The following is a 27762-nucleotide window of genomic DNA, read 5'->3' on the forward strand; positions in this document are numbered from 1 at the left end:
TTTTGCTGACGAAACCTACTGGACGTAGAGGGTTGATAAGTGTATTACACGGTGCGGTCGAACAAGCACACCATATAATACACCACATTTCCTCACAGCAGCTCTTGAAGAACTTTCAGACACTGAAACAGATACAGAAAGACATTTGTCCTAGAAATCCATGGTGCAAGCTCCCGTTAATATCTAAGATTGACTCTGGAAATTCACTAATTCTTGGTTTATCGACCTTAAGGCTACATTTTCTGTAGGTGATTTAAAACGCTGCAGCAGTTAGTCCTATATTTCTCTCCCCCAAACACAAATGACACTGCACCTCTCTGATCTTCACTGGTTTCCTGTCAAGCGAAGATTTACATTTTGAAAGCCTTTTGCCTTGCTCAAAATGGCTTTTATGGCAGAGGACCACCACATCTTCAACAAAAAGTTCAGATACCACACTGTACACCATCTTCACTCTGCTTTTTCTTTCCTCGTCATGGTACACTAGCTCAAGCATTTGAGATGGGAAGGACGTACCTTCTCCACCTAGCCAACAAGCTCTGGAAAAATGTACTTCTCAATCTTAGGTTGATTCATTGCCCACAAGTCTTCTGAAAAAAGCTGGAAGCCTGGCTGTTCTAATCAGCTGTTGTATCTCTTAAGTTTTTTCTCCACTTGTGCCAGAACGTTCTTAAGTGTAATTGCAGCATGGTACAAAACACTTAACACAATCATTTTTCACATTTAGGTAGTGAATAATTGAAACGTCTGTTGTACCTGTATGCCCATCATCCATTCCTCTTGTGGATGAATGAAGGACCCGTGATAGGGGTCCAACAGAGTAATTTCAAATGTTGGAGATGTATGTAGGCTGCTGTTCCACAGCAGTCAACAGTAAAAAAAAAAAAAAAAATGGCCTGCCTCAGCAATCAACAGGAAAAAATGGCCTGCCTTGCACTGTAATAATTTCACTGACACCACTCTGTCCTCTACTGCCTAACTCTCCTAAGAATTGCAGTTCTGTTGCCTCCAAGCCAGAGAGCCCTGCTCTTATCTCATTCCCATTCCCCATCATGGAAAGGGCTGAGCGAACATGCATGATCGTCCTGTGTGATGCACTGGGGGTCAAACCACTACAGCTTTCTGTAGAATTCCAGGAAGGAGTACAATCTATCCAGATCCACGCAGGGGATCTTTCTCCATTCCTGCAATGTCCCACTGTGTTTTATTTTTCTTGCCTTACTCTACAAGTATTATTACCCAACTAAGGTGTACACCTCTGAAGCAATTCAAGTTGAGCTGAGACATCAAATTATAAACATCTTTCTACTTAGATGAAGTAGGTACATATACTTCTAAGCCACATATACTTTTAAGACCACATTGCCGATTAACTTTTGGTGGTGAAACCAATTCAGCTTTGTTTTTTTTCTGTACTTGTGTGCTACCTAAGATAAGGAATAATGTTTAACTTTGTGATGGAAACTTCTAACCAAAGATTCTTCGCCTTTTAAATTCCCCCAGGCACCAGATTGGCTTCAAAATGTTTCCAGTATTTGCTGCAGTGTATTAGAAGATGGCATTGTTGAGCTCCACTAGGACCTCAGATTGCCTCCTGAGGTGAAGGCTAGAAACCAGATATAGGCATTACCCCCAGTGTGCTCATATCAGTTCCATACTTTCCACCCTCTATGACTTGGAACTGAGGCTCCACTCCCACTTTTTCGCCTGTCTCCTATCAACTCCAAAATCGTTTTCTTTCAAGACTGTACTAGGGAAGCGTCCTCCCCAAAGATCATAGAATTCAAACCATGCTGCAACTGCAGGAAGCATGTGTCCGTTTCAGATCTGCACAATGTCTGCCTGTGGTGACTAGAGTCTAAACACAACTTGATAGAAATGCACCTAAAAGCTGTTGGGAGAGGTAGGCTAAACTGTTCCTCACAAAGCACATGTAATGAAGCTGATCACGCTTTAAGCTATGCCGCTTCTGTTCCTGGTCCTGGTACCACTACATGTCGAAAGTGAAGTCGAAAGATAAGCCTTGCCATAAGCATCAGAAGTCCAGGCAAGAGTCTTCTAAGCCACCTCAATGCAGCTCTGGAGAGATAATGAACAGTAGTGATATTAAGCAATCGGCCCTTGAAGGAATTGACTCTTCCCTGTTTGTCTGACTAGGAGTCTATCCCTAAGTAGGTCACATTGCTTCCCAAGTTCCCCGGGCTGTTGTCAACTCTGCAGCAAAAACAGGCCTTAAAACAGACTACGTTGCAACTGTTCAGGATGATGCCTGCTCACTCTGGAGTGCCATCTGGCCTCATGCACCACAGTGGACCCAGCCACATTTTTGCTTCTGGGTCTTCCCCGGCGCCAATTGATCCTGTTGGGCCCACACCTGGCACTACCCGGTGCTGACCTATACTTGCGCCAAAAAACACATCAGCGCTCCCTCGGCTCCGTGGTACCTGCTACTTATCCTTCTACAATACTTGTTTCTGATCTGGAGTAGATGGCGGTCTGTGCCCAGATGATTTCCCATTATTAGATAACCATTGCACAGCACTCGATTTGGAAGGCCTCGCAGAAAGTAGTGCTCTCTCGACTCCAGTAGTATTGAAGGCTAGAGGTCTTATTTGGATGGGATTCACACGCAGTCCAGGCCCTTCAAAGCATTCTACCAGGTGACAAAGAAGCGTATAAATTACTGCCCCTTCATCACACTGATGTTGGACTACATTTAGATTCACAGAAACCCAGTGGCCTGGATATGTATCCTGAGACAGAGTTGGGCTGCCTACCAGTGGTCCCTACAGAGTGCCTCTTTTGTGGTGGTAGCCCTCTGAACTGCGGCCGTTTTAGAACTTCAGCTGCCTTCAATAAGCTTTAATGAAGCTTTGACAGATCGGATGGCAACCTGGTGCAAGCCTTGCTGGCTCCACCAGTTAGTTGCCTTTTGGCTAGGTGTTATAGGCTTGGCCCTGGAGATCCTACCTTTCTGACCCAGCACCGACTCCTGAGAGCTTGGTGGTTCACACATCCATCAGCAAGATCAACCCCAGTACATTTCCTTTAGATGCATTACGGAAAGCACCTTCTGATCTGCCAGTATGGCTTTGCCTACTGGCTGCATGCTAAGCCGCTATTCAAATATCCTTTATGCTATGGCCAGCGAGATCTTGTTGGTCATTATGAGTAATTCAAAAATGCTTTTGCGCAAACAATTTAAAAACGACAGGATGCGGTTATGTATATATTGTAAACAGGTCTAGATACAATGGGCTGTAAAGGTCAAGCCATGAGGACCAGTATGGTGATGTTGCAGCATACCGTTATGCATCCCACAAGATTTTCTAGGGCTACACAGGCATCCTTTATGTACATGCCATTTGATGTCTCCATGCTGTTCGAGAAAAAATCTATTCTGCATTGCAGCACTTCAGATACAGTTGTGGTATGCTCTGTGTTTTTGCCATCCCAACCCATCAATTTAAAAAACAATACTGAAAATACATACTATACTCGAGATCTCTCCTGTTGCCTGAGGCAAAGCATGGAGTAGCCTCTGCAGGTAGGATCGAAGAACACGGTGGTGGCCGAGCCATGGTCACGAGCAAGGACAACAGTCCGCTTCTTATTTGTCAACTGATGCAACTGTGGCCAAACTGTATTCATTTTTTGTTTTGTGACACACCAGCCGGTAGGCTGCAGAATTTTTAGATGCCCGACGGGTGTGCCGTTCACTCGGACCAGTGGGTGCTACAAGTGGTTCAGTATGGTTACACTCTTTCTTTTACATCTGCTGCCGCCATTCCTTCTGTATTTGTTCAGACTTCAGCAGATCATGCCTCCATCCACACCCAGGAAGTCCAGTCATACCTAGCCAAAGGGGCTGTAGAGAGGGTTCCAGAGACAGAGAGGGGTAGGTGCATTACTCCCAGTAGTTTTGGTGCCCATTAAAAAATACAGAGGACTCGATAAAATATTAGAGCTTATGCTTCTGAACATTGTCGTTTGAGAAAACAAGTTCAAGATGTTTATTTTGCGCAAGTCGTCTCTACCCTTGATGTGAGCGACAGGATGATGTCTTTGGACTTGGTGGATGCACACTTGAATGTGTAAAGGCTGTTCCAGTGTTGGACATCTGCCAGAAGGCCATATGATTTTCCATCCATACTTTTAACAGGGATTAGTGGCTCAGTGCTCGTGTCCGGATTTTGCCCACTTCATTTTGAAGGCTCCTCAAAACGTCTACCTTTAGGAGGTCCTGCTTTAGTGTCTATTTAAAAGATGGGGACTCTCTAGTTAGAAGTAGCCATTTGAAGAACAAGTTACTTGGTAATGGTGGATATTGTATCTAACCACAGATTCCTCACCACCTTCTCTTCTGTTCTGTAGAGTTTGAGTTTTAAAAGTGTGTCATATTTGAGTTTGCACACTGCCATTTTTTGAGATCAGTCACTCTTGTTCTGTGTCAGAGGGCAACGAAGAGGTAATAAACCTGGCATCAGTGCACTGGGGTAGCAACTATATAGAGCTCTCAGCTGTCACTTCTGGAGACGGTGTGGAGTTGATGCATTGTCTGATCGTGACAACTACCTACACAAGGTAGCAATTGCTAGGAAAAGTTCTGAATTCAGTCTGGTGTGTTGACTAATTCAAACAGTGAGGAATCTGCGGTTAAGAATATCCACCAGAAGAAGCATTACTGAAGGTGTAATCTACTTGCTGATCTTGCTCAGTTTTACATTTTCTCAAACATTTACACTGACTGCTAACCATCTCCACAACAAATGGTAGTATAATGTTAAATCTTTAGATCACTGTTAACCTACAGTATTTTTCAGTGTTCTCATCCAGGTATGGTTTTGAAATTGTTTCTTCTCTGAAAATGTTAGACCTGTCACCCTTGGCATGGTTTCCCCTGTCTTTTTGCCTCTGCTTCCTGTATGTTGGACTGTGTGCTGGACTTCGTTTTTGCTGGTTTTTGGTACTCTGGGCACTCTATCACTGCTGAACAGTGCTAAAGTGCAAGTGCCCCCGTATAAATTGTGATTATGATTGGTTATCCCTGATTGGCATATTTGATTTACTACTAAGTCCCTAGTGAAGTGCACTAGAGGTGCCCAGGGCCTGTAAGTCAAATGCTACTAGTGGGCCTGCAGCACTGATTTTGCCACCCACATGAGTAGCCTGTAAACATGGCTCAGACCTGCCACTGCAGTGTCTGTGTGTGAAGTCTTGCACTGTCAATTTGACCTGGCAAGTGTACCCACTTGTCAGGCCCAAACCTTCCCTTTTACTACATGTAAATCACCCCTAGGTAGCCCTATGGGCAGGGTGCAGTGTATTTAAAATGTAGGACATGGACTGGTGTGTTTTAGATGTCCTGATAGTGAAATACTGCCAACATTTGTTTTCTCTATTGCAAGGCCTATCTCTGCCATAGGTAAACTCACAATTTAAAAATACATATTTGGTAGAGTTGTTCCTCGTCTGCGTCAGACTGACAGTTAGGCTGTTTGTGAATTCCCTCTAGACAGTGACACAAAGGGAGCTGAGGTGTGTCTTGCATATCCTGAGGAGTCTCCTGGGCTGGAGTGGGGTGGAAGGAGCTGACACCTACACCTGAAAGGACTGTGCCTGTCGTCACATAATGCGACTGGAGTGTGTCTGAAGCCAAGCCTGGGCAAGGCAGGATCTTGTAAACAACAGACTTTCCTTTGAGGTTTGCCTACTTCGAAGGCAGAAATGAGTATAAGTAGTGGACCCAAAACCCCAGACCTTTAGAACACTTCTGGATCAAGAGGAACCTCTGCCAAGGAGAAGAGCTGAAGAGCTGGAGGAGGAGTACTGTCCCTTTGCTGTGTGCGCTTTGCTGTGTTGGCCTGTAGTTGCTGCATCCGCCCTAAAGAGGACAAAGACTGGACTTTGCTGTGTATCCTGCTTGTGAAGTTTCTCCAAGGGTTTGGACTCAGCTTGCCTCCTGTTAAGAAGTCTCAGGGACATCAAAGGCTTCACCTGTCAGCACCTGGGCTCTCTTGCTGAGAGTCCCCTGACATGCCAAGTGTTGCCACATCTCGTCCATTGGCCCCTGGAAGGAGAAGCTGGCAGAACCAGAGTGAAAATCCACGCACTGGAACCGAGCGGCAGAAAAAAAAATCGACCGCGCCTGCACCACAGCTGAATAATCGATGCAGCACCAGTGAAATCAACACATTCCCAGCTCACTGCGGATTGATTGCTGATCTGTGTCCAGATTTTCTACGCATTGTCCCTCGGCATCAAAATCTTCAACATCACTGCACGGAGCCGAGGTTGCTGGTCCAGAAACTAATGCATCGCTTACCCCGCAGAAAAAGAATCGATACACGGCCTCAATTGTGAGTAAGGAATCAACGCATTTGCTTGCTTTTCTGATGCACGCTTGCCCGTGCGGCTTTTTTTGTCCTCACACATAACAGGTACTTTGTGCTAAAACCGCACATCCATTGATTTCTATGGATTAAGACCTTTTACTTTAAACATTCATACCAATGCTTGGGTATATTGGATTTTTGTTGTTTTGGTCTTGTTTGATTAAGATAAATATTGGCAATTTTCTAAACAGGTGTGTAGTTGTTACTGTGTTACTGTGCGTGTTAGTACAGATACTTTACACATTGCCTCTGAGATAAGTCTGACTGCTTGTGCCAAACTACCAAGGGAACTGTGTATCTCTTTTATCCTGAATAGAGCGAGGGTCCCTACTTGGACAGGGTGTAAACTGACTTCCAACTAAAGACCCCATTTCTAACAGAAAGCTAATAAGCAACAATGGAAAAACGGAGTTGCAGGTCGTTGTGCGACAGTGTTTTATAGTGCTTTGTTAGCACACTTTTTAAGTTTTAGTTTTGCCCTAAAACACTTTTCACAGAATTTCCAGAGGAAATATATTTGGCATTAAAAAATAATATGCTGTACTGAGCCAAGAAATCATTGTTTATGGTTTGTTAGGATATATATGTCCTTGGACAAAGAAAGGATAGTGTCAAAAAAACATATTTCACCATGCCGTTTAGGGCAATAGAGAGGACTAATAATAATTCAGAAATTCAGCTTACTTTTCATTTACTTGGGATTAATATTTGTCTTGCTACAAAGACCAGTCAGGTTTCTAAAATAGCTTTGCTATTCAAACACTGCATGCAATACCTAAATAAACTTTGCCCTTTGTGTACTGTGTTTATGAGAGATTTGTCATACTAGTATATGTCTAAGATGAATGTTCTGTATCTTAGATTTTTGATATGTGATAAGCAAAATGTGTTGAATCATTCTGCAAATTCCCAAGTTGTGACCTGATATTCAGTTGTGCTGACATTTGTCTATATTTGTTTTCATGATAATGAGGTTATTGATGTGCCAAAACAATTTTGCTCTTCAGATCTTGCCTTGAGATGTTTACTAGAAAGATGTGCAACTGTGGATGAGGAACCTTCTAAGCGTTTAAAAAGAGACGTCATTGAGCCCGCTGCCAACAGTTCTACTAGTGGCGATGCATCTGGGCATGATGGATCAGTACCCATCGCTGGAATTGTTATCGCACTGTGTTGTCATCATAGGTGTGACTGGAAGCATTATGTGGGTAAATCGTTTTTCCAGGCACTTGGCTTGAGTGAAGAAGATTTTAGCTTTTTTCAGAGACTCTCGAGCTGGGCCACGTGTGGAATACGAAAGAAACCAGATGACAGTTCCACTAGTCATGCTGTGAGCTCAGAGCTCGAGAATAATGCAGACCACCACGACTTAGAAGACCAGCTGCAGAATTTCAGTTCTGATAGCCTGCAAAGGTAAGCTTTTAAAGTATTGAGTGTTAAGTTTGTATCTAGCTTATAGTTACCAAGAAAGCTAAAATCCTCTGTTCATTTCTAATTGTATTTCATATTTCCCTTTTAAGTCATGAATAGTTAAATTGACATTGATTTTTGACTGTCTGTTTTGCCAGTCCACTGTTGAAAAACTCTGATGCAGATCCCTAAAATCAGTTATTTTAGGCCCATTTCCCGCTTTCTATCTTGGGTGAAGTCCTTGAAAATATTGTGGACAAACAGATTATACAGTTCCTAGAATCTGACTGTCAGAACCCGGTCCATGGCTCCACGGGCACATAGGAGTTTTTGGGCCCAGCTGAGGTGGTTGAGGCCTTTTACCCTTGATTTTCCAGGGCCCACTCTAACATGGAACCTGCTCAAGGGGGTCGAGCACCCCCTTCTGCACCTGACTCACAGTTGGGTAGCGTAGCTCGGAGTCAAGGCTCCTTCATGGGAAGCCCTGATACAAATCAGCGAACATAACTCATAACTCAATGTGCGGGCAGCGTGACAATCATTGTATAATGAAATACTTGTTTTTATACAGAAAGAAGTATTTTAATTCTAACTCTACACATGCAAAGGTAAACAACATTCAAAAAGCAATAACATAGTTCCCTTGAGGTCGGGGATGTAGTAGCTGTCTAGCCACTCCCTGTCCTCCTACCTCTAGGGCAACGGGTTCACTGTTATGCCCCATTCACTCATGGTAACATCTAGCGAATGTAAATTAAAAGTTTGTATTCAAGAGTTCCTCCCTTGGACTCTGCAAGTAAATTCAGTTTCAGATTCTAGGGATTAGCAGCACCAATGGGGGTATGTCCTCCGGGGCCCCAAGGCCCAGTTCTCAGCTTACCCACTTTGGCGGCCAAGTACCTTACAGCAATACAGTGTGGTTAAGTTTTGGATCGGCTGTGTTAAGCCACTCGCTGTCACAAGTGGTAGCACCAGGGAGGTGCCGGCTCTCTTCCCTGAGCCGTGCTACCTGCTGAATCCAGACGGGCAAGGTGCTCTGCCTCTGGCGGTCGTGCAGTAAATCTTTCCTTCCCTGTGTGGATGGTGGGTGAGTAATTTCCTTGCTCCGATGGCTTCTGTGGGGGCATTCCATAAATTGAGTCCACCTTGGCCACAACGGTTTCCAAGCCTCAGATGACGACCTGGATCTCTCAGCTTCAGTGTCTCCAGTGGCCCTTCTTGGCATAAAGAGGTTGCGACTCCAGCGTTGCACTCCCGTCATGCCAGCTTGCACGGATGGACACTGTGGCCCCTCCCGGCATACGGGGTTGCTGCATGGGCAGCAGCCTGATCAATTCGGGAACCGGTTTCTCCCACCACAGGCGTGGAGTCCATGCAACAGTAGCCCCTCCTGGCATATGGGGTTGCCAAGTCAAAGTAGGATCAGGGGCAAAGGTCCGATCGGTGTAGAGATGGGTTTCTCCCGCTACAGACATTTGGCCCTTAGAGGCGCCCCTCTTGACATACAGGATGACCCAGTTCAGCAGGCCCAAGGGCAACAGTCTGATCGGTGCAGGGATAGGTTTCTCCCACCACAGACTCTCCCGGCATACGGGGTTGCCCAGTTCAGTAGACGCACAGCAACAGCATCAGTGTGGGGACGGACATCTCCCACCACAGACGTTCATCACTTTGTGTCAGCCCCTCCTGCCATACTGGGTTGCCGAGTTCAGTATTCACACAGGCAGCAGTCCAACCGGTGTGGGGAGTGAATTTTCTTCCACTGTGCTCCTGCAAATGAGCTCACAGTGCCAGTAAAGTCCAGCACAGGCTGCAGCCCAGTCTGTGCGGGCTGGGTTCCTCGCACCAAGAGTCCACATGCTAGAACTCCCTTCTGGGCCTTTCTCCCCCCTACACTTCCCTCTTCCTCACAAGCACAACAGTCTTGGTGAGCAGGCAGTCGCTGGTGCTCCAGGCAGGTGATCTTGGCTTTCCTGGATTATGTTCCCTCACCCAGCAGGCTGGGCCACTAGTCCTGGCCACAGACAGAAGCCTTGCAGAGTTTTCTCTCCTCACACGGCCCTGCTGGCTGCTCGGCAGAGGACAAAGTTGGGGGTCTCAAACTCCCCTACTTATAGCTCTTCTCCAGGCACCAAATGTGATTTAGGTTCTGGACCTCTGAAGTTTTATGTTGGGGTCTGCTTCTTTGAAATGGACATCTCTCCCCTTTACTATTCTTTCTGAAGGAGGTCTGTTACACCAGTCATTACTCAGAAGCTTATTAACTCACAGCAAGATTCATGGGAGTGAATGAGTTTACACCAGGATGTCACCCACTGTGATCAAAAAGTTAATCCTGTGCCCTTAGCTCTACTCTTCGTTATTCGTTTACCAGGCCCATCTCCCTCTTTCTGAGATGTGTCTAGGCTCCTTCCTTGTGATCTGTTGCTGAATCAAAGAGCCATTTGAAACACACAGGAAGAGGCTGGCTTCCCCTTATCCAGTGCGTGTCTCACCCAGCTTTCAGGAATGCAGCAGTAGTTCCTCTACTCATGTTTTCACCAGGGAGGCCTGGGCTTCCCAAAATAGAACTCGAGGTCCTCCATGTTATGTACCAGTGCAGGCACTTCTTCACTCAGTGTACATTCACAGTACACCCCACAGTCTAGTATAGTACTGTTGCGCCCATTATCATGCTACCACCAACATTCCTACACGCAGAAGACGCATTTGGTCTGCACACACAATGTTCTGTACTGGGGAGTCTCTGTACTGCACCGGTGTGTTACTGAAAAGCAAATACTGCCTACACACACATTTAGCATATGTGCACTATACTACACTTCACCTTAGGTGTAGTGTATCCCATCCCTTTACGAGCAGCCTTGCACTTAGCACGTCTTCATCACGCATGCACTTCCACATCAACCTGATGTAGCCCAGGGATGAGTTGACCACACAGCAGCAGAATATTTAAAAAGATGACTCAGCTTGTAGGCCTCATTCCAGTGACACAGGGTAAAAAGGGCCTGTTCACTACTATTACTGATCAGTACACTACCACCACCACACCTGTGTTGTTTAACTCCTGGTGAAGGCAGTAGCCTTCCACCACTATGAGGGTAGCGCTATGGCTGCCCCTCCCAGTCCAACAAGACTGCAATCCGTGAGACAGGCCTATATCATTAATCACATGCATGATCTGTGTTCGCCAGACATAAAGTCAGCATGATTGGTCCAGATAACAATGCAGTTGGGCACTCAGGGCTGAGGTACAAGTCTCTCACCATGCAGAGGACTTTTCCATCCCAACAGTGATGCTGTCTTACCTTCAAAGCAATTGAGCTTTCGCCCAGGACATGGTACTGAGGTGGCAGTTTTTGAGGTCTCTGAGTTTGTCAGATGTAGTCAAGATGAAGGTAATAAAGCAGTCGTCATTCTTTCCGATTTGTCCTCTGCTTTCAGTGCTGTCCCCCATAGTATCTTGCAGGAACGTTTAGAGGCTATCAATGTAAAGGATAGAGGCAATTTATACATAAAACCTTTTCTTCTAGATACAGTACAGGCAGTATACCTCCCTCCATTTAATTTAAGTTTCAAAGAATTAAGACGCAATGTTCCCCAGGACTCTGCATTAAGTCCCACGTTATTGGACATTTGCATAGCACCTGTGGCTAAGGTGGTTGAACCTTGGGGCTTTAATACAGTATCCTAGGTCAAAGACACCCTGCTTCTGCTTTCTTTTCGGCTCACATATGCTAACCTGGTGGAACACTTCCAGAGTTGCCTTGTCAGAGTAGCAAATTGGATGCAACCGAACCGTGTTAAACTCAACTTTAACGAATTAGAAGCCCTAGTCTTTGGCAATTCTTCTCCAGTTGAATTTATGGCCTAAAGTCCTTTGAGATCCCCAGATGCCTGTTATGGTGGTAAGAAATCTTGGGGTAAATTTTGATACAGAACTGTCTTTTAAACCTTAAATCCGAGAGATCACTTCAAACCGGTTTTTGGACTACAGAAGTCTTTGCAAAAGGCCTTAAAATTGTTACCAGTTCACACTAGAAAGCGAATTATTCAAGCTATGGTGACTTCCAGACTGGATTATTCCAACTCCCATTTTGGGGATTCCTGCAAAGTTGTTAAAACAACTCCAAGTGCTGCAAAATGCAACAGCCTGTGTGTAAAAATTCCCAAAAGACAGTAAATTCGACCCGGACTTAAGCATCTAGATTAGCTACCTGTGAACAATAGGGTTACCCTTAGGGACCTGTTAATTACTTTTAGAGCTATCCACAGAAAAGGACCTCTTCAACTTCAGAGATTTATAGAGTATCTGCCAAGAAGAGATGTCTGATCTTTTAATCAGGGACGTAAGACTTTGAAGCATGTTTAAAAAAAAAAAAAAAAAATAAAAAGGCCTGAATACATCCCTTTTCAGAGAGGTATAGGCTAGGATAATTGACTCCTTCCAGCAGCACCGGGAGGCAGCTGTTTGCACTTTAGAAGTAGTATTTCATCCATTCATTCATTTTCCCCTGGATTTCAGAAATGCTGGAAATTTGAGATTGGAACATACAGACTCAGACAGGGAGGCTCTGCATGAGCTCATAGGACATCTGGATTATTTTTCAGTTGCATTTGGTACAAAAAGCATAATAAGACCCAGGACTTTAATAACATGTGAAAGTTCTATAAAACATTTCAGACTAACTCTCTCCCTTTTTATTTTCCTCTACTTATGAAGGCAAAGAAACATCTGGTGTTAATATCCATGCAGGCTATGCTTACATTGCTTACCAGTGGAATAATCAGATGTTATTGTTACAAAAACTTTACAGTATAACGTATTGAACCATTAGGAAGAGGCGCACCGTTGCAAACAGGAAGCCTGACTTCTAATCCTCATTAACCCTCTTGACCATATTTTGTGATCCTGGGCAGCCATTTTTCAATCCCTGTTGCACAGTGAGTTATTTGCCAAAACAGAGAGTGCTTAAAGACGGGCTTAACTGCAGCAGTATTGTAAGAAAGATGATCATTTACCTAACTGTTCACCCATATCTCAAATCAGTCTCTGAACCTCTGTGGGCATGGGCTAAAGACTCATAATATATACCAAGTAAATAATAAAACTACTCGTTACGCCAAAGATTTTTCAATCAAAGCAGTGGAAAAAAAATAATTTGAGGCAAACATTTCTTCCTCAGTAAAATGTATAAAACTCCTTGTCTAACCATCATGACATTCTGCTGTTCAATACCCTTTACTCTTTCACCCTGTATGTCAAAACCCCTTTCAGAGGGCCAAGGGGCAAGCAGGGGTTACTGGGCCCAATTGTGAATGTTGAAACTTTTTTACTCCTGATGTCTTGGGGCCCTTCTTAACATGGATTCTGAGTAAATGGGAAAGCACCCCTTCTGCACTTAACCCTCAGTAGTAACGTGGTTAAACAGTCCAAGGCGGTGTGGATACAGGATAGTATCCATACAACTCACACCTCAAAATGCACTCCGCAGTAGCAACAAATCCTTGTCCAGCCAAATACTCACTTTTCATGAAAAAAGAGAAGTATTTCATTTGTACCACAAACCACCCAAAAGAAAAATACAACATTCACCAATAATGACACAATCCACCCTTGAGGTCGGGGTTCTAATGTTTCTTTGGCAGTTCCCTGCCTCACTCCATGTCCGTGTTAGCAATAATGATTATTCCCCATTCACTATTGGTAACATCTAGGGTATGTCCCCTTAGTAGTCCAAGTCTCAAGAGTCCACCTTGACTCTAATTTAATGTCAATAGCATTCCAGCGCTTCTGCGCTAACTAGCAGCAAGTTCTCCTGGGGGGGCTGCAGGGCCTTAAGTTAATCTTACCCTCATGGGCAGCCATGGAGCATCTGTTGTTCCTGAGTGTGCCCCATCCGCAGGTGCACGGAGTAGCTGGGTTTGGGTGAGTCTGCCACACGCAGCCGAGATGGCTGCACTCAGCTGGTGCAGAGTCCCTCACTCCTGAAGCCCATGGAAATTCTCTGCGCCCCCTCCTGCAGGGTAAATGTCTGGTTCGTCTCCTGGTGGGGGATGGTTGTGATGATCCTGTTGCAAGTCCCCACCTGGGGGGTTGGTGCGCAGGTGCTCCCTCAGCATTCTCACTTCTCTGGAGGGGGTGGCAGCTCAGGTCAGTTATTGATGCTCCCATTCACTCTCTTTGACATATTATCTCACAGTACACAGGCTCCCTCCTAATCAGCACCATGAAGTCTTCAACAGCAGCCCCTCCTGACTTATGGGTCATGGTTCACTACAGCTCAAGGTTACGGCCCTTACCGCAAGGCAGTCTTTTTCACGGGGGCACCTCCTGGCATTCAGTGTCGCCAACTCAACACTGCACACAGGCTCTAGTCTGATAGGTGCAGCAGCCGTTTCCTCACACCTCACAGAGAGAGTCACTGGACGGGGCTCCCCACTGGACCTCACTCATTCCAGCACACTTTCTTCACCACAGGGAACACTGGTCTCTGCAGGCAGTCAGGTGCTGGTGTTCCAAACTCCCAGGCAGGTGGTCTTGGATTCCCTTAGTGATGTCCCCTCACCCACCGGGGAGAGTAGCAGGCCTTGGCTCCCAGTCTTAGTCACAGGCAGAAGTCTTGCAGAGCTTCCCCTCACACAGCCTGTCTGGCTGCTTGACAGAAAACAGTTCTTGGGGATTTAAATTCCCCTTCTTATAGTCCATTTCTAGACACCAAATAAGTTTTACGTTGGTAGTCTGCTTCTCTTGAAGTGTCCACTTCTCTTCTCTCTCCTCTCTTGAAAAGCTGTTTGCCACAGAAGGAGCGATTTTAAATTGGATAGTCCCACAATACAGGCCACACATATACCTAGTGTGTTAGACTTGGCTTCCTTGGTGTTGTTTCCCCCTGACATTTTGCCTTCAGGCCTCCTATTTTGGCTGACTTCATTTTTGCTGGCCTTAGGATTCTGCACACTTTACCACTCATAGCCAGTGCTAAATACTTGTGCTCTTACCCTAAAATGTGGTAATATTGGCATATACCCAATTGGCATATTTAATTTACTTACAAGTCCCTAGTAAAGTGCATTTATGAGCCCAAGGCCTGTAAATTAAATGCTAAAAGTGGGCCTGCATCATTGTTTGTGCCACCCACTTGAGTAGCTCCTTAAACATGACCCAGGCTTGCCCTTGCAGAGCCGGTGTTAGTTTCAAACTGACATGTCGACCTGACAAAGTAGACCTTTTGCTGGCCCAAACCTTCCTTCTTAATACATGTGTCACCCTAAGGTAGGCCCTAGGCAGCCCAAGGGCAGGGTGCAGTGTATTTGAAAAGTGGGACATGTACTTTTAAGTTTTACATGTCCTGGTGGTGAAACTCTTAAAGTAGTTTTTCACCACTGCAAGGCCCATCCCTCCAATAGGTTACCATTGGGATTACCTTCTTGCATTTTGTAACTGTAATTCACAATCTGGAAGAGATACACTTTTTGAGTTTGGTGTCCCCTGAATCACAATTTAAAACCCTAACTTATGGTGAAGTCGGATTCTAAATTGTAATTCTGAAAATGCCACTTTTAGAAAGTTGGCACTTTGTTACTTTAGCCATTTGGTGCCTTCCGCCTGTCTCTGATCACGTCTGGGGTGGGGTGACAGCTGCACTTTGTGTATTCCTCCGTAATAGCCCCCCTCAATGGAAGCTTAAGTGTGACTTGATGGGCCATCCTGGGCACGATGGGAGGGAAGTACTGGGCACAGCCTCACACCTTAATAGGTTGTGCCTGTCCACACACAGGACTGCATAACCCCCTGTAGTGGGTCTGTAGCCACGGCAGGAAGGGCAGAGACTGTGCACTTCAAAGGCATGTCTTTGAAGTACTGGACCTCTGACACCACAACTTCAGTACACTTCTGAACTAGTGGACACTGCTAGAAAGAAGGATTGCTGTGCTGCTGAAGGCCTGCCACTCTGCTGGATTCCTGCTTTGCTGTGCTGCCCTATGCCTGCTGCCCTCTTGCCTGGTAGTGAGAGAGACTGGGCTTGAAGTTCTCAAACACGGGACCCAGAGTGACTCCAAGAGCTAGTTGGCTGACCTCATGATCTGAAGTCTCGGGGACTTCCAACCACACTGCTCCTGCACCTGGACTTTGCATTCTGAGTTTCTGTCCTGCTAAGTGGTGCCACCCCATCCTGGACCTTTGAAAGTAGGCCTAAAGGTGCTTGCACCAGCAGAACCGACACATCTCTGCTGTGGGAGAATCTCTGCATCGCCACTGGTGCATGGAGAAAATCAGGGCATTACCTCTACTGCATGGGTCGAAACTGGCACAAACAGGATCTCATTGTCGCTGTGCCTCGTATCTTGAAACCAGCGCATTGCCTTCGGACCGCACTGCATCTTTTTCCTGGTGCAAAGTCCTTGCATCCCCATCGGCAGCAGCCTCGATGATGACGCGAAACTCCGCATGGCAGCCCCTGCACTCATCAAACCGCCACATGGCCTCGACTGGCCAACACATCTTCCATGTCGACGCATCGGGAACTTGCACTGCTTCCTCATCACATCTCGGAATTGAAGCATCTCCACTGTTGCGTGGAGAAAAGTGATGCATCCCCTCTGCTGCGTGGTTCGGAACCGACACATCGCTCTGCACTCCGGATTTACAGTGCTTTGGTTCAGTGGCCCTAACTGGGTCATTCTAGTCCATCTGCGCTGTATTGCAGTTGGCCTGAACTTTTGATTTTTTCCAGGTCCAGCATGACCGGACATCCCTGGTTGGTACTTTAGGCTTTTAAGTGCTGTTTTACAGTTTATTTAAAAAATCATAACTCAAGTTCCACTTACTGCATTTTTGTTGTGTTGATCTTGTTTTATTTATTAAATTAAGTTCTATTTTTCTAACTTGGTGCAGGGTCCTTTTTGTGTGGTGTTTTCACTGTTTTACTGTTTGAAGTGTTGCACAAATACTTTACACATTTCCTTCAAGGTAAGTCTGACTGCTATGTGCCAAGCTACCAGAGGGTGAGCACAGGTTTATTTGGGGTTTGATTGTGCCTTATCCCCCTGACAAGAATTGTGGTTGCTGCTTTACAATGGCTCACACCCCAGTCAACCAACAACCCAATTTCTTACACAGTGAATACACACAACCTACACTCACTGCACAGTACTGTACCCTGCATGTAATGTACCATTCAAGGGCGCACACACATCCAGTATATGCATTCACAATACACGCCACTGTATACTCCATGTATTGTACTGCTCATAGGCACATATACATCCAGCACATGCATTCACTATACGTGCACTACACAGCACTGCATCTTTTAAGTATTGTATAGGCACACATATACATTTAGCACACACTGCCCAGTATTGCATTATCATTGCATTTTGGCCTTCCCAAGTGCTCGGTGCAGCACTTCACAACAAACTAATGTACCGCAGCAGAAATTTAAAATGAGTGAGCCTGCAAACCTCACTCCAATAACACAATTTAAAAAGTACCTGTTCACTAATACTGATCCTTACATAATAAACTGCCACCACTGCACATGTGCAGCTTAACTCTTGGTGAAGGCAGTAGCTTTCCACCACCAACAAGACTTCAGTCCATGAGACAGGTCTATGTCATGGCACACACACATAATCTAGGTTTACCTATGACAGCAAAAATCAGTATTAGGGATCCAGACGCCAGCACAGTTGGGCTCACGGGCAGTATTTTAGAGAAGGATGGTGGAAAGCTACATTCCATAACAGTATCTATGTCGTTGATGCATGGGAGGATTGCAGCGCCACACTGGGCATGTGTCATTTATGGAAATAGGTTGAGGCAAAGTAGAGGAAGTCATGTAGGCCTGGAACTTTCACAGAACCTAAGCTCATATCTTCAGGGTTGGCAAGTTTCTGGGTGTGTTTGTAGAGTTAAACAATGATTGGGCAGGAGTTTCCCAGCTCAGAACTGAAATGTTCTGCTTTCTGGTGTGCGTGATATGTGTGAAAGCTGAACCAGATAAATACCAGGCCTTTGATTCCATGTAAGCTGCACAGTGTGGTATAAGTTGTTTCTGCATATTTTAGTTGCTGACTGTGGCTTTATTCTGTTTATGGAGCCATTGTTGTAATTAACTCAGTGTTGAATCTTTGGTAATGGCAGGCTGGAGGATAGGCTGTGTGTCATTCAGATGCAGTCATGCAGGGTAGAAGAGGTGGTTCACTCTGAGGCTAGTGCATCAAAATGGGTATATGTTTATGTGTGGACCAAGGCAGATACCTTAGCAACTGCAGATAACTAGAAAGAAATTATTTGCCACATTACCGTTGATTTAAAATGCAAGGGTCACTCACAGCCCAATCTTTACGTTTCCCTGTGGCGATCCTGTAAGTGTGAAAATGAGTGGTTTAATGTTTCTCAATTATGTTTTGTATCCTGAACTATTCAGCATGTAAAATAACTCCATATACTAAAGACTCCATTACAAATAATTGTGTTTATCCTGAACCCCACATGTTCTCAGCCCTATAGGTCCCGTCTATCTCTTTGCTTCCTAAGGTTAATAAGATTAGTATCCGTGAGATGGTGATTGAGAGGTATTTTATCCCACAGTTTATAATTATTACCCTCTCCGTCCTTGTCATCATTGCTTTTAATATCATTCAGACAGCTTAGTCTCAGAGATTATCATCAAGGCTTTCAAATATCTGTTTTTTAATGTTTCTCAAAAAGCATGTTCAGCATTTTGTTGCAAAAAAAGTACAGGGTTTTCTGCACAATATTTTTCAACTTGGTCCTACAGAACTACACTCAATAAGTCATAAACTCCATACATTTTGGAGTGACTCAAGGTTCACACCTTCTGTTGATTCTCCTCAGCAGTTACATGACTCTCATCGATAAACATCATTGACATCCTCAACATTGTGTTTCACATATATGTAGACAGTATACAGCTCTTTCCCATCTTTCCCAGCCTTCAAGGAATCAGTTGCAGACACAAAGCGGCAGCTGGCCTCTAACTCATCTAGATCTAGACCTGGATGAGACAAGTCTGCTGAACCTCAGTGGATTGAGGACTGGATCCAGTCAATCCTACACCACTCCATGTTAACAAATTGAACACCTCATAGCCTGTGCAATTTCCTGCTGATGAGGGGTGGAATTGCAAACTACTTGTTGACACATTCTTTGATGACTACTGCCATTTCACAACCTAAGTAAAACAAGTAACTAAAATGTTCTCTCTTTCTTCTGTATGTCATCTTTACCTTCTACGAAGAACTCAGAAAATTGCTTTGATCTTTGCTATAGTAATGTGGCCTTTTTATAACTGTATTGTAATTTACCTGGCACATCCAACAAAGCTCTGCTCAAACGATAGGGAGCTTCAAGAAAGCTTGTCCTTGCTCACACTAATCTTTCAGGGTTTTTACCTCATTAAATACCATTCACTAGTTTCTGATTACAGTAAGGTCATAACTCAAGACTTTGTGATCATCCATAAGCCCTTGCATGGATGGACAGTTGAATATTTAGTCAAGGCAAGCAGCTGATTAACTTTGAGTTATATATCCTCAACGTTTAGTAATGGCTGCCCATTCATGCACCTATCAGAGCACGAGCGTCAATGCACTTAACCCAGACATGGAACATGGGGTGATTTTTATTTTCTTTGTATTTCTTATCTTATATTCCTGCAGCTTCGCACTCCAATTTGTGAAGGTCCTACAAAGGTTCTCTAATCTGGTGCTGCAGTTCAAGTGACTTCTTGTGCAGAATTGAACAAGCCTATTCAGATTGCACGGCTTGTTCCTTTCTCTTCTCAAACCGAAAAATAGGTGTGGTATTGTGATGTATACATGTGTACCTCATGCACTCCTCTCGTGCTGTTTACCTTTGCAACGGCTTTGTATATAATTGAATATGACTCATGCATGCAGTTCCTCCAGGATTCCAAGCTGGCTGGGTGCTGCCTGTCGTGGGCATAGATCTCCAACAAACCACCTTTGCCTTGCTCCCGGTATCCGCTCACTTCATATTGGCGATGAGATTCCACACCAGCAGATGCTGCCTCAGCTTCCTCCATTTTGGGAAAACTCCCACTTTACCAAAATTTTATCGGTAACTGCTACAGCAACCCTGGATCCACGTTGCTTCCCAGGTCCGTGTTGCTCAGTGAGTCCAGCCTGTCCAGCTCTTCAAGAATACATGATACCGTCCTATTTTAGGGTAATATACTTTTGTATGTGCGCACACTCTACTCCACCCCTTCGTCATTGAGGCACGGCACGTGTGCACTTCTGAGGTTCTGATTGCTGGGCATGACTGTAGGTTCTGCCTCAGTAATTATCCAGCCGAGACAAATGTTATGATCCACAGCCTTTATTTTACAAAGCAGGAGAAACGCGTCTTGCTCTCTCATCCGCTCCATCCAACCGTAAAAACTCAACACTCCTATTTCGAATCTCCCCCCGTCACACAGCCCGAGACCAACTCAACAATTCTACAACTACATCATCTACCTACTACAATACATCACTACAAAGACGTTGCTTGGATATGGCGTACTTTTAACAGTTTATCTCAGAGCCGTGGGTTCACATAACGACGCCTTTGCATATGATCTCACACTAGCAGCCATATTGGATTGTTCATTGCACCCTACACCAGCAGTGCCCAGTCTCTTCATATCTTGCCGCAAACCATAAATTTAACAATTTCTTCGCCAGCAATGTACAATTACTAATGTTTTCTCGCTTTTAACTTCATTACAGAATTTTATATGCTGGAGTGTAATTTAACAATTACTTTACTAGCGTATTTCATTTATTACTGTTTACTCGCATTCAGCAGTATTTCAGCCTTCTGTACGCTGGTGTGCAGTTCCCTGCAAGAGAATCAACTCTCTTAAGCATCTGCAGGTCAGTTTAATTCTGGCATTCTCTGGTATTGTGTTATGCACAGTATTTGTTGTTCAGCCTTCAAAGGCTTCAACACTTCAGCTTACTGTTTATTAACTCTAATTTGGTACCATGGCTAAAGCACAACAAATCACTCAACCACCTCCATTTCTGGCACGGCTTGGCAAACCCACTGTCAAATGAGCACAGTATTTATGTCACTTTGAGAATCATCTTGTGGCTATCGATTCTGGCAGTGATAGCCCAGAACGAAAATTTGCAGCATTATTCAGCAGTTTGGGTCAGACAGGCCAACCAATATTTGACAATTTACCACACGTATCAGCTCCTCGTGGTCAATCTGGTGATGATCGTTGGAATATATATGTCAAGGCTATCGAAAGACTTCAGAAACAGTTTGTGGATGATGCTTCAAAGCATTTGAATACAATGAGTCCAGAGCAACATGCAAGTGCTTGGTATCTTCCTTGGCAAGACATTCCTGCATGTGTACAGAGACAAAATGGGAACCATCATCTGTGACTAAACATTTTTGTGAACCTTCTTTAGACAATACTTGCTCCAAAAATGATATTGCAACTTCTGTAGAAGGTGAATGAACAAAGGAAAAATATATCCATTTAGAGAAGTAGTCAACTAGTAGGATGGCGTACCTCATGTCCCCAGGTAGGGAGATGTATGGTCCTGAAAAATCAAGACCGAATTTCACCTAGGCTGCGTCCAGGGTATGGAGTAAGATTTAAAGGTGTTTTTCACGTTTTCCAAAGTTTATTGGACAGTGGGCATTCATGGCGTTTGTCAGTTACCTGTTTCACATGTGCATCTATGGCAGGCCACCAATAGTGCGGTTGGAAGTCTCGGTAGGCCCCAAATGCCACTGATGTGCTTTGGCAATGATAAGACTACATATAGTAGCTGGAGCCACGTATAAGTCACCTCTTAAGATCAATCGATTGACAACCGACAGTTCACTTGCAACCTGGGCAAAAGCTTTAAGATCACTCTGCAAGCATCGGATCCTGGGCTATCCTTGTACAGTGTACTGGCTGAATTTCTTCAAAATCTGATCATGTTAACAGGCATTCAACCAGTCTTCCACTTTATTCATGGCATCTCATACAATTTTGACACCAACCTGGTCAACCTTGCAGATACATTGTGGAAAATTCTCCCTTTTGAATTTCTGCACTGCCCAGATGTATGCTAAGGCCTCACGCTCAATTGTGCTGTACTGCTTTTCCAACTGTCTTAGTGACCTCGGGGCAAATGCAATTGTTTGTCCTCTGTGCCCAACCATTTGAATCAGGACTGCCTCAAGACCCTGCAGACTGGCGTGAACAGTGATTATTGAGGTGCAATTTTCACGAAATGCAGCAAGAGTTGGAACTTCTACAATCAACTCTTTTACCTTGTTAAAAGCAGATTGTATTACTTCAGACCACTGAAACTTATGTCTTTTCCTAACCATAGATCTTAAAGACTCAACTGCAATTGCGTAACCAGAGACAAACCATGCGTAGTATTCGACAAAGCCCAAGAAAGAGGGCAAAGCATCCCTGTCAGCAGGTGCACTTGCCTCTTCGACAGCCTTCATCAGGGAAAAATTGGGGTTTATACCTGAGGCAGGTATGGTGTGCCCCAAGTATCCCAATTTTCTGGTGCAAAATGTGCACTTGTCTTTCCTAATTGTCTTCCCTCTTTGCATCAATATGTTTAGAACCTTCTCCAAAGTGTTATCGTGTTCTTCTAATGAGTTATTGAAAACCAGAATACTGTCCTGGTAGGCTTGTACCCCTTTGAGGTCAGCAAAAAGTATAAGCCCATTTTTGCAACTCATGACTATCTATAATATCCTTGCTGCTAACCACAATGTACACTTTAACAGTTTCCCTTCCTAAGCAATTCATTTTAGCTGTGAAATAAACTAGCATGACAATATATTTCTCACCGAATGCCTTTTGGCCATGTATACAGTGGAGTGAACACTTTGTCACTGCCCCATTTATCAAAAAAGTAGTATCTCTGAGGATAGTGACAGGTGAACCAGCGTTCTCCATGAGCTGCAATAAAATGTTATCAATAATGGCATTACAAGTAGGGCCTTTCACAATAGTGCTGATCCTGTTACATTCAGTCGTGAGTACTACATTGCTAATGGAGCCTGTAACAGACTTCACTGTTGCATCTACATTGCTGATGCAGATAGGGTTTTTGTTGCTTCTACAGACCACTTGGAAATGTCTGATTTTCCTACATGACAAACAACGTTTGCCATTAGCCGGGCAACCCACATGATTGCGGAGGTGGTTATTGGAACCGCACCTGTAACAGATCGCCCAGCTTTTCCTTGTGTTTCCTTTCTGTTCGAATGCCCTTCCTCTTGTGTGTGTATAATGCAAACGGACTCAGTAGCTTGAGCTGAAGTTGTCTCTAAAATGGCATTTCAGTGCTTTTGAAGCAGACTGCACTTGCTTCTGGCATGAATGTAAAACAATTCCTTAAACAGAAGCTGTGGGAATACAACACTACACCACATTGTACTACTGGGGTCACTCTGTTTTTGTTAAAGAGGAAGAAAAGACCACTCTTCTTTGTTTCCCACCTGGTTAAAAGGTTTTGGAGATCAAGTGGTTGGAGAAAAAACTACGAAGGAACAAGCAGCAAACCAACATTATAAGCAAGAAGAAATGTTCTAGTATTGATCTAGATTGAGTACATTCGGTACAACCCATACTTGAACCTAGAAAAGGGACGGTTGCAGGTTCTACTAATCATCCTGTAGCAGCTTGTATAAGATAACGTGAAGTAGGGAGACCACAGAGGTTGAATGATTTCATAATGCATTAAAGGCACTCTGTTCAGCCTTCTCATTCTCTTGTACCTATTACAGGCCGCATTTGCATTATACTCCTCACATAAGGTTGTGTTGGCAAAATACTCATTGGTAATAAGTATTAACTATTCTTTTGTCTATTCATTATTTTTTGTTATTCATTATTAGTCTATTTATATTTATTTATTGTTTATTTTGGGGGGGGGCAAAGATGTGATATTGTGGAGTATACATTCTACCTCATGCACGCCTCTCATGCTGTTTACCTTTGTAATACATTGTATATAATAGAATATGCCTCGTGCATAGAGTTGGAGGAACTGGTGTGGATTCCTTCCTTCGGCTGTTCCTGCAGGCATCCAAGCCGGCAGTTTGCTGCCTATCGCGGGTGTCACATGGGTCTCCAATTAATCACTTTTGCCTCGCTCCTTGTGGAAACTCACTTATTCAGTGGCGCCAAGAAGGTGAGTGGGTAGCACTAGGATTTACGAATGTAATCTCAGGGGGATCTCTGGAAGACTTGCTGGCACCTCAAAACTCAAGATTGTGATGAATAGTAATGATAACCCAAGAAGGACACTGGTTAGGGGAGAGAAAGTGGATGAATTGCTGTTGAGATCATTTGGCAGACCCAGTGCACAGAGTGCAGAGGAGACATGATGAAACTAAGTGCTTGTGAGGACGCAGAGTGCCAGCATGGTAATGGCACAGACACTGAAGGGTGACACAGAAGAACAGCAACATTAAGACACAGATCACTGGGGAATGAGATTGACATGTTGCGAAGGATTGACAGAATTGCTTATGTGCTCAATAGCAAATTCAACAAGCTATCAGAGACCGTAGCAGTGTTGGGCATTAAAGTTACACATCCTGACAAAACAAGTTAAACAGATGTGGGGTGACGTAGAGGGGATCCAAAATTGAGTCATGGAAGCCGCAAAGTGTCATAGTGAAGCAGATCAGAGAATGCAATTAATAGAAAATGCCTTCAGAAAGAAGAACTTGAATACTATTTTAGAAGTTATCTAACCATATGAATTCCAGAGACCCTGGAAATTCCCAAGGAGGTGGTTACAGAGGCATTTCAGACATTCTGTCATTTTAGGGCACCAAAGTTGGGATATCAAGTGGCACTTTGGGACCCATCATAATGTTCGTGCTGGGAAGCCAACATTGAGAGGAGTAAATACTCGTAGCAGCTCAACAGATAGGAAACATAAATAAGAGACACAAATAAGTTTCTTACTGGATGACTCTAGAGCTGCAAAGATGAGGAACAGGTCTCTTGCAACACCTAAAAAAGACCTGTTGTTGAAACTTGCCCAATCCCAAATACGCTTCACGTTGAAACTGAGAATCATGGCCAAAGGCAGGACATCTATATTGTGGAGTTTGGTAAATGCTTGATATTTATTAGACTGAATGACAGCAGAAAAAACCAAACAATTGGCACAGGAGAAAAGGTTTGCCCACCTAACAGTAATTTGAAGGTGCTGATTTGGTGTTGGATACCCTAGTCACTACCTTAAGGGGCCCCGGGCACTATAGATGGGAATCCGAAATGAAAACAGAAGGCATTCTAGATTACGAGGCTGTTGAATACTGAACACAAATCAGAGCTATCTCGGAGAAGACAAGCACATTTAAATATGCTAGAAGAATAACTTGTAGCATGTATAAACTGCACTAGTGACTGTAACATATCCTGTTAATTTTCTCAGAGAAATTGTAATTCGAATTCCTTACACATATATAGTTATGAAAAAAGAGGAGCTTCAAGTACTGTACAAGTGTAAATAGAAGTATGATCTCAAAGATCACATTCCCAATTAGCATATAAATTCAGCAACCTCTTTTAAAATGTGTTAACCAGAAAGAAATATTTTCCTGAGAGTGGTGTTGCTACTTAAGATAAGTACTCCTGAGAGACAAGAGAAACAGAAGTGGGCAAAAGTTAATGATAAGAATAGTTTTATACAGGTAGGTTATTGAAGTGAATACGCATTCTTTCTGCCCCTCGATCAATTTAACTTTTGTAATTTCCGCATGCATCTTTCATCAGAGTTCATGGAAATGCTACTACATTACTGCTGATACAACTAGTGCTACATGTATTTGTCCACTGTCACTGGAACCAGGCTATACCTGGCAGACAATCTCTAACTAGGGTGAAAGTGTTCCAGTGTTGCTTGTGTTCTGGTTCAGGGGGGACCTGGCCTGGCCACTCAGGGTGGACTGTTCCCACTGGAGGAGGGTCAAGACTGATTTGAGTATGGCTGGGTCCAAACCAAAGTGGCATGGTGTGCAAAATAACAATGGACTGGGATGCGGGCTAGAGTAATCATCTGTGGCTGCAATTAGTTCATGCATTCCCTTCATTTGTTCTTTGTACTCTTTTTTTTTCTTACATGTATTTATAGCTCCCAGCAGTCAGTGATTCTGGGCCTAATACCATGCATCTGAAATGTTAATTTATGACTTTTGTTTTTGCTAATCTCTGGGAAATCTTCACAACATCTGTCAACAGGAAGGGTGTTGTCTCTGCTAATATGAGTAACTGTCTTAGCATGCAGATCATTTTTTCTGCTTTTAGGCGAGATCTTTTTTTACTTCTTCATGCCATGTTCTCATAAACAGTTTTGCTGAGATGTTGGTACGAGATGCTGGTGGGTGGATGCTAATTTTTAAACAATGCACGATTGTTAAGCTAGCTCAACTGGCTGCAGGTCCTTTCTTTGGAGCAGGATTCCTTGAAATGTTAATATACATAAGCACATTTTCTTTAATCACTTAGTGTGACATGGTCATGTTAACCCCCACCTCCGTTTTCAAAACGATTCATTTGTTTAGGAAGTACAACTGATTGATCATATTTGCTGAGGCATATACAATCCTTCTGACAAATAAACTGGGCTTAGGACTCAAACTTTGTATGTTTTTGAATGTGGACATTTCCTTTGTAATATGCTGTTGTAAAATGTTTATTTTCCTTCCTAGGCTGCTTACTGTCGAAGAACGAGAAAACATAGGACGTCTTTGCAAGCTTTTGATTGACCGTGGGCGCATCCATTATTTACAGCAGAAGGGGTATCGGGCCGACCTGCAATACTATACAGACACTGCAGTGTCCTTGGAGAACGTACTGTTGACAGCTGTGCCAAGTCACTCTGCATTGTTGTAGCCTTTTCCAAGATGGCGTACTTTGCTGGAATCGCTGCAGATATGCCTGCAATTTTTAAACCTTGTTTACAGACTTATCACTTGTTCAACAATGTTAACGGTTTTTATTAGCATCTTGTGTGACTGGAAAAGGATTACTTAAGCAGTTCCCTGTGGAGTGCAGCTATCAAAAAAGTATGTCACACTGCCTGAAACATTTGTCTTTGTTACACATTTATATTCCCCGGTCACACATGATGTACGTTGTGCAGTGCTTTCACTTCAAGAACACCATCCTTGGTATAATCCGTTGGCATGTGTCAGATCTGGCAAGCTGGGCACGGAATGTGTTATTTAGCCTTCCATTTCAATACTGACTGATAGAACAGCTGCATAACTGTCTCCGGTTTCTGAAAGCAAAAAATAATCTTGTTAAAATATCATGCACATCCATAAATGTACATTGATCACTCTTATCTTTAAGTAAGTTTTTTCAAGCTGGGAAATCGATTTTTAATGGATGATTTACACAACTAGAGAAATAACGTGAAGCTGCCATCCTGAACTCAAGGTTGGAATTCACTTCCCTGCTTGTAAAAAAAATAGCAGTAATTTTAAAGAGAACAACAAAGTATACTTGCTGAAATGACCATACATAACTACATTTTACAATAATATACCCTTGAATTTTAGACTTTACTTTGTACCAATGTTAATTTAGGTCTTATGTCATTTTTGTATGTAGTCACGGAATGAATGAATAAGAATAATTTCCCCACCTCTCTGAAGTGATTCTTGTATGTATGTGTGCATGAACTCTAGGCCAAAGAGTTCTCGTTCATCCTCCTCATCTGGGTTTTCACAGGGTGGTAATGTTACCTGTAGGTGGAGAGGATTATCCCTGAAGTTGACAAATCTGTTAGCACATAAAAAAAATCCAGTTATGCCCCTTAATATTGACCAAATGTAATATAATTTACACCAACACAGATCATATTTGTAACCACTAATCATATAATCATAACCTAAGTGCTTAATTTGAGGCTGTGG

At 43.7% G+C, this 27762-nt stretch overlaps 2 protein-coding genes across 4 annotated transcripts in view; one reads left to right on the forward strand and one right to left on the reverse strand.

Moving 5' to 3' along the window:
- Positions 1–27491, forward strand: part of TRMT13 (tRNA methyltransferase 13 homolog) — a 108770-nt gene extending 81279 nt beyond the window's left edge. For all 3 annotated transcript variants that reach the window (XM_069232166.1, XM_069232165.1, XM_069232167.1), the window contains 2 exons: positions 7403–7808; positions 26551–27491. In XM_069232166.1, coding sequence (XP_069088267.1) covers positions 7403–7808; positions 26551–26734 — 590 coding nt within the window. In that variant the 3' untranslated portion in view covers positions 26735–27491. The remainder of the gene's footprint in view (positions 1–7402; positions 7809–26550) is intronic.
- LRRC39 (leucine rich repeat containing 39) overlaps positions 20163–27762 on the reverse strand; it is a 113110-nt gene continuing 105510 nt past the window's right edge. Inside the window, exons 8-9 of the mRNA XM_069232168.1 lie at positions 27492–27628; positions 20163–27122 (exon numbers count right to left, since the gene is read on the reverse strand). Coding sequence (XP_069088269.1) covers positions 27067–27122; positions 27492–27628 — 193 coding nt within the window. The 3' untranslated portion in view covers positions 20163–27066. The remainder of the gene's footprint in view (positions 27123–27491; positions 27629–27762) is intronic.

The sequence above is a fragment of the Pleurodeles waltl genome, chromosome 4_2 (genome assembly GCF_031143425.1).
Source record: "Pleurodeles waltl isolate 20211129_DDA chromosome 4_2, aPleWal1.hap1.20221129, whole genome shotgun sequence".
In the NCBI taxonomy this organism is placed as follows: domain Eukaryota; kingdom Metazoa; phylum Chordata; class Amphibia; order Caudata; family Salamandridae; genus Pleurodeles; species Pleurodeles waltl.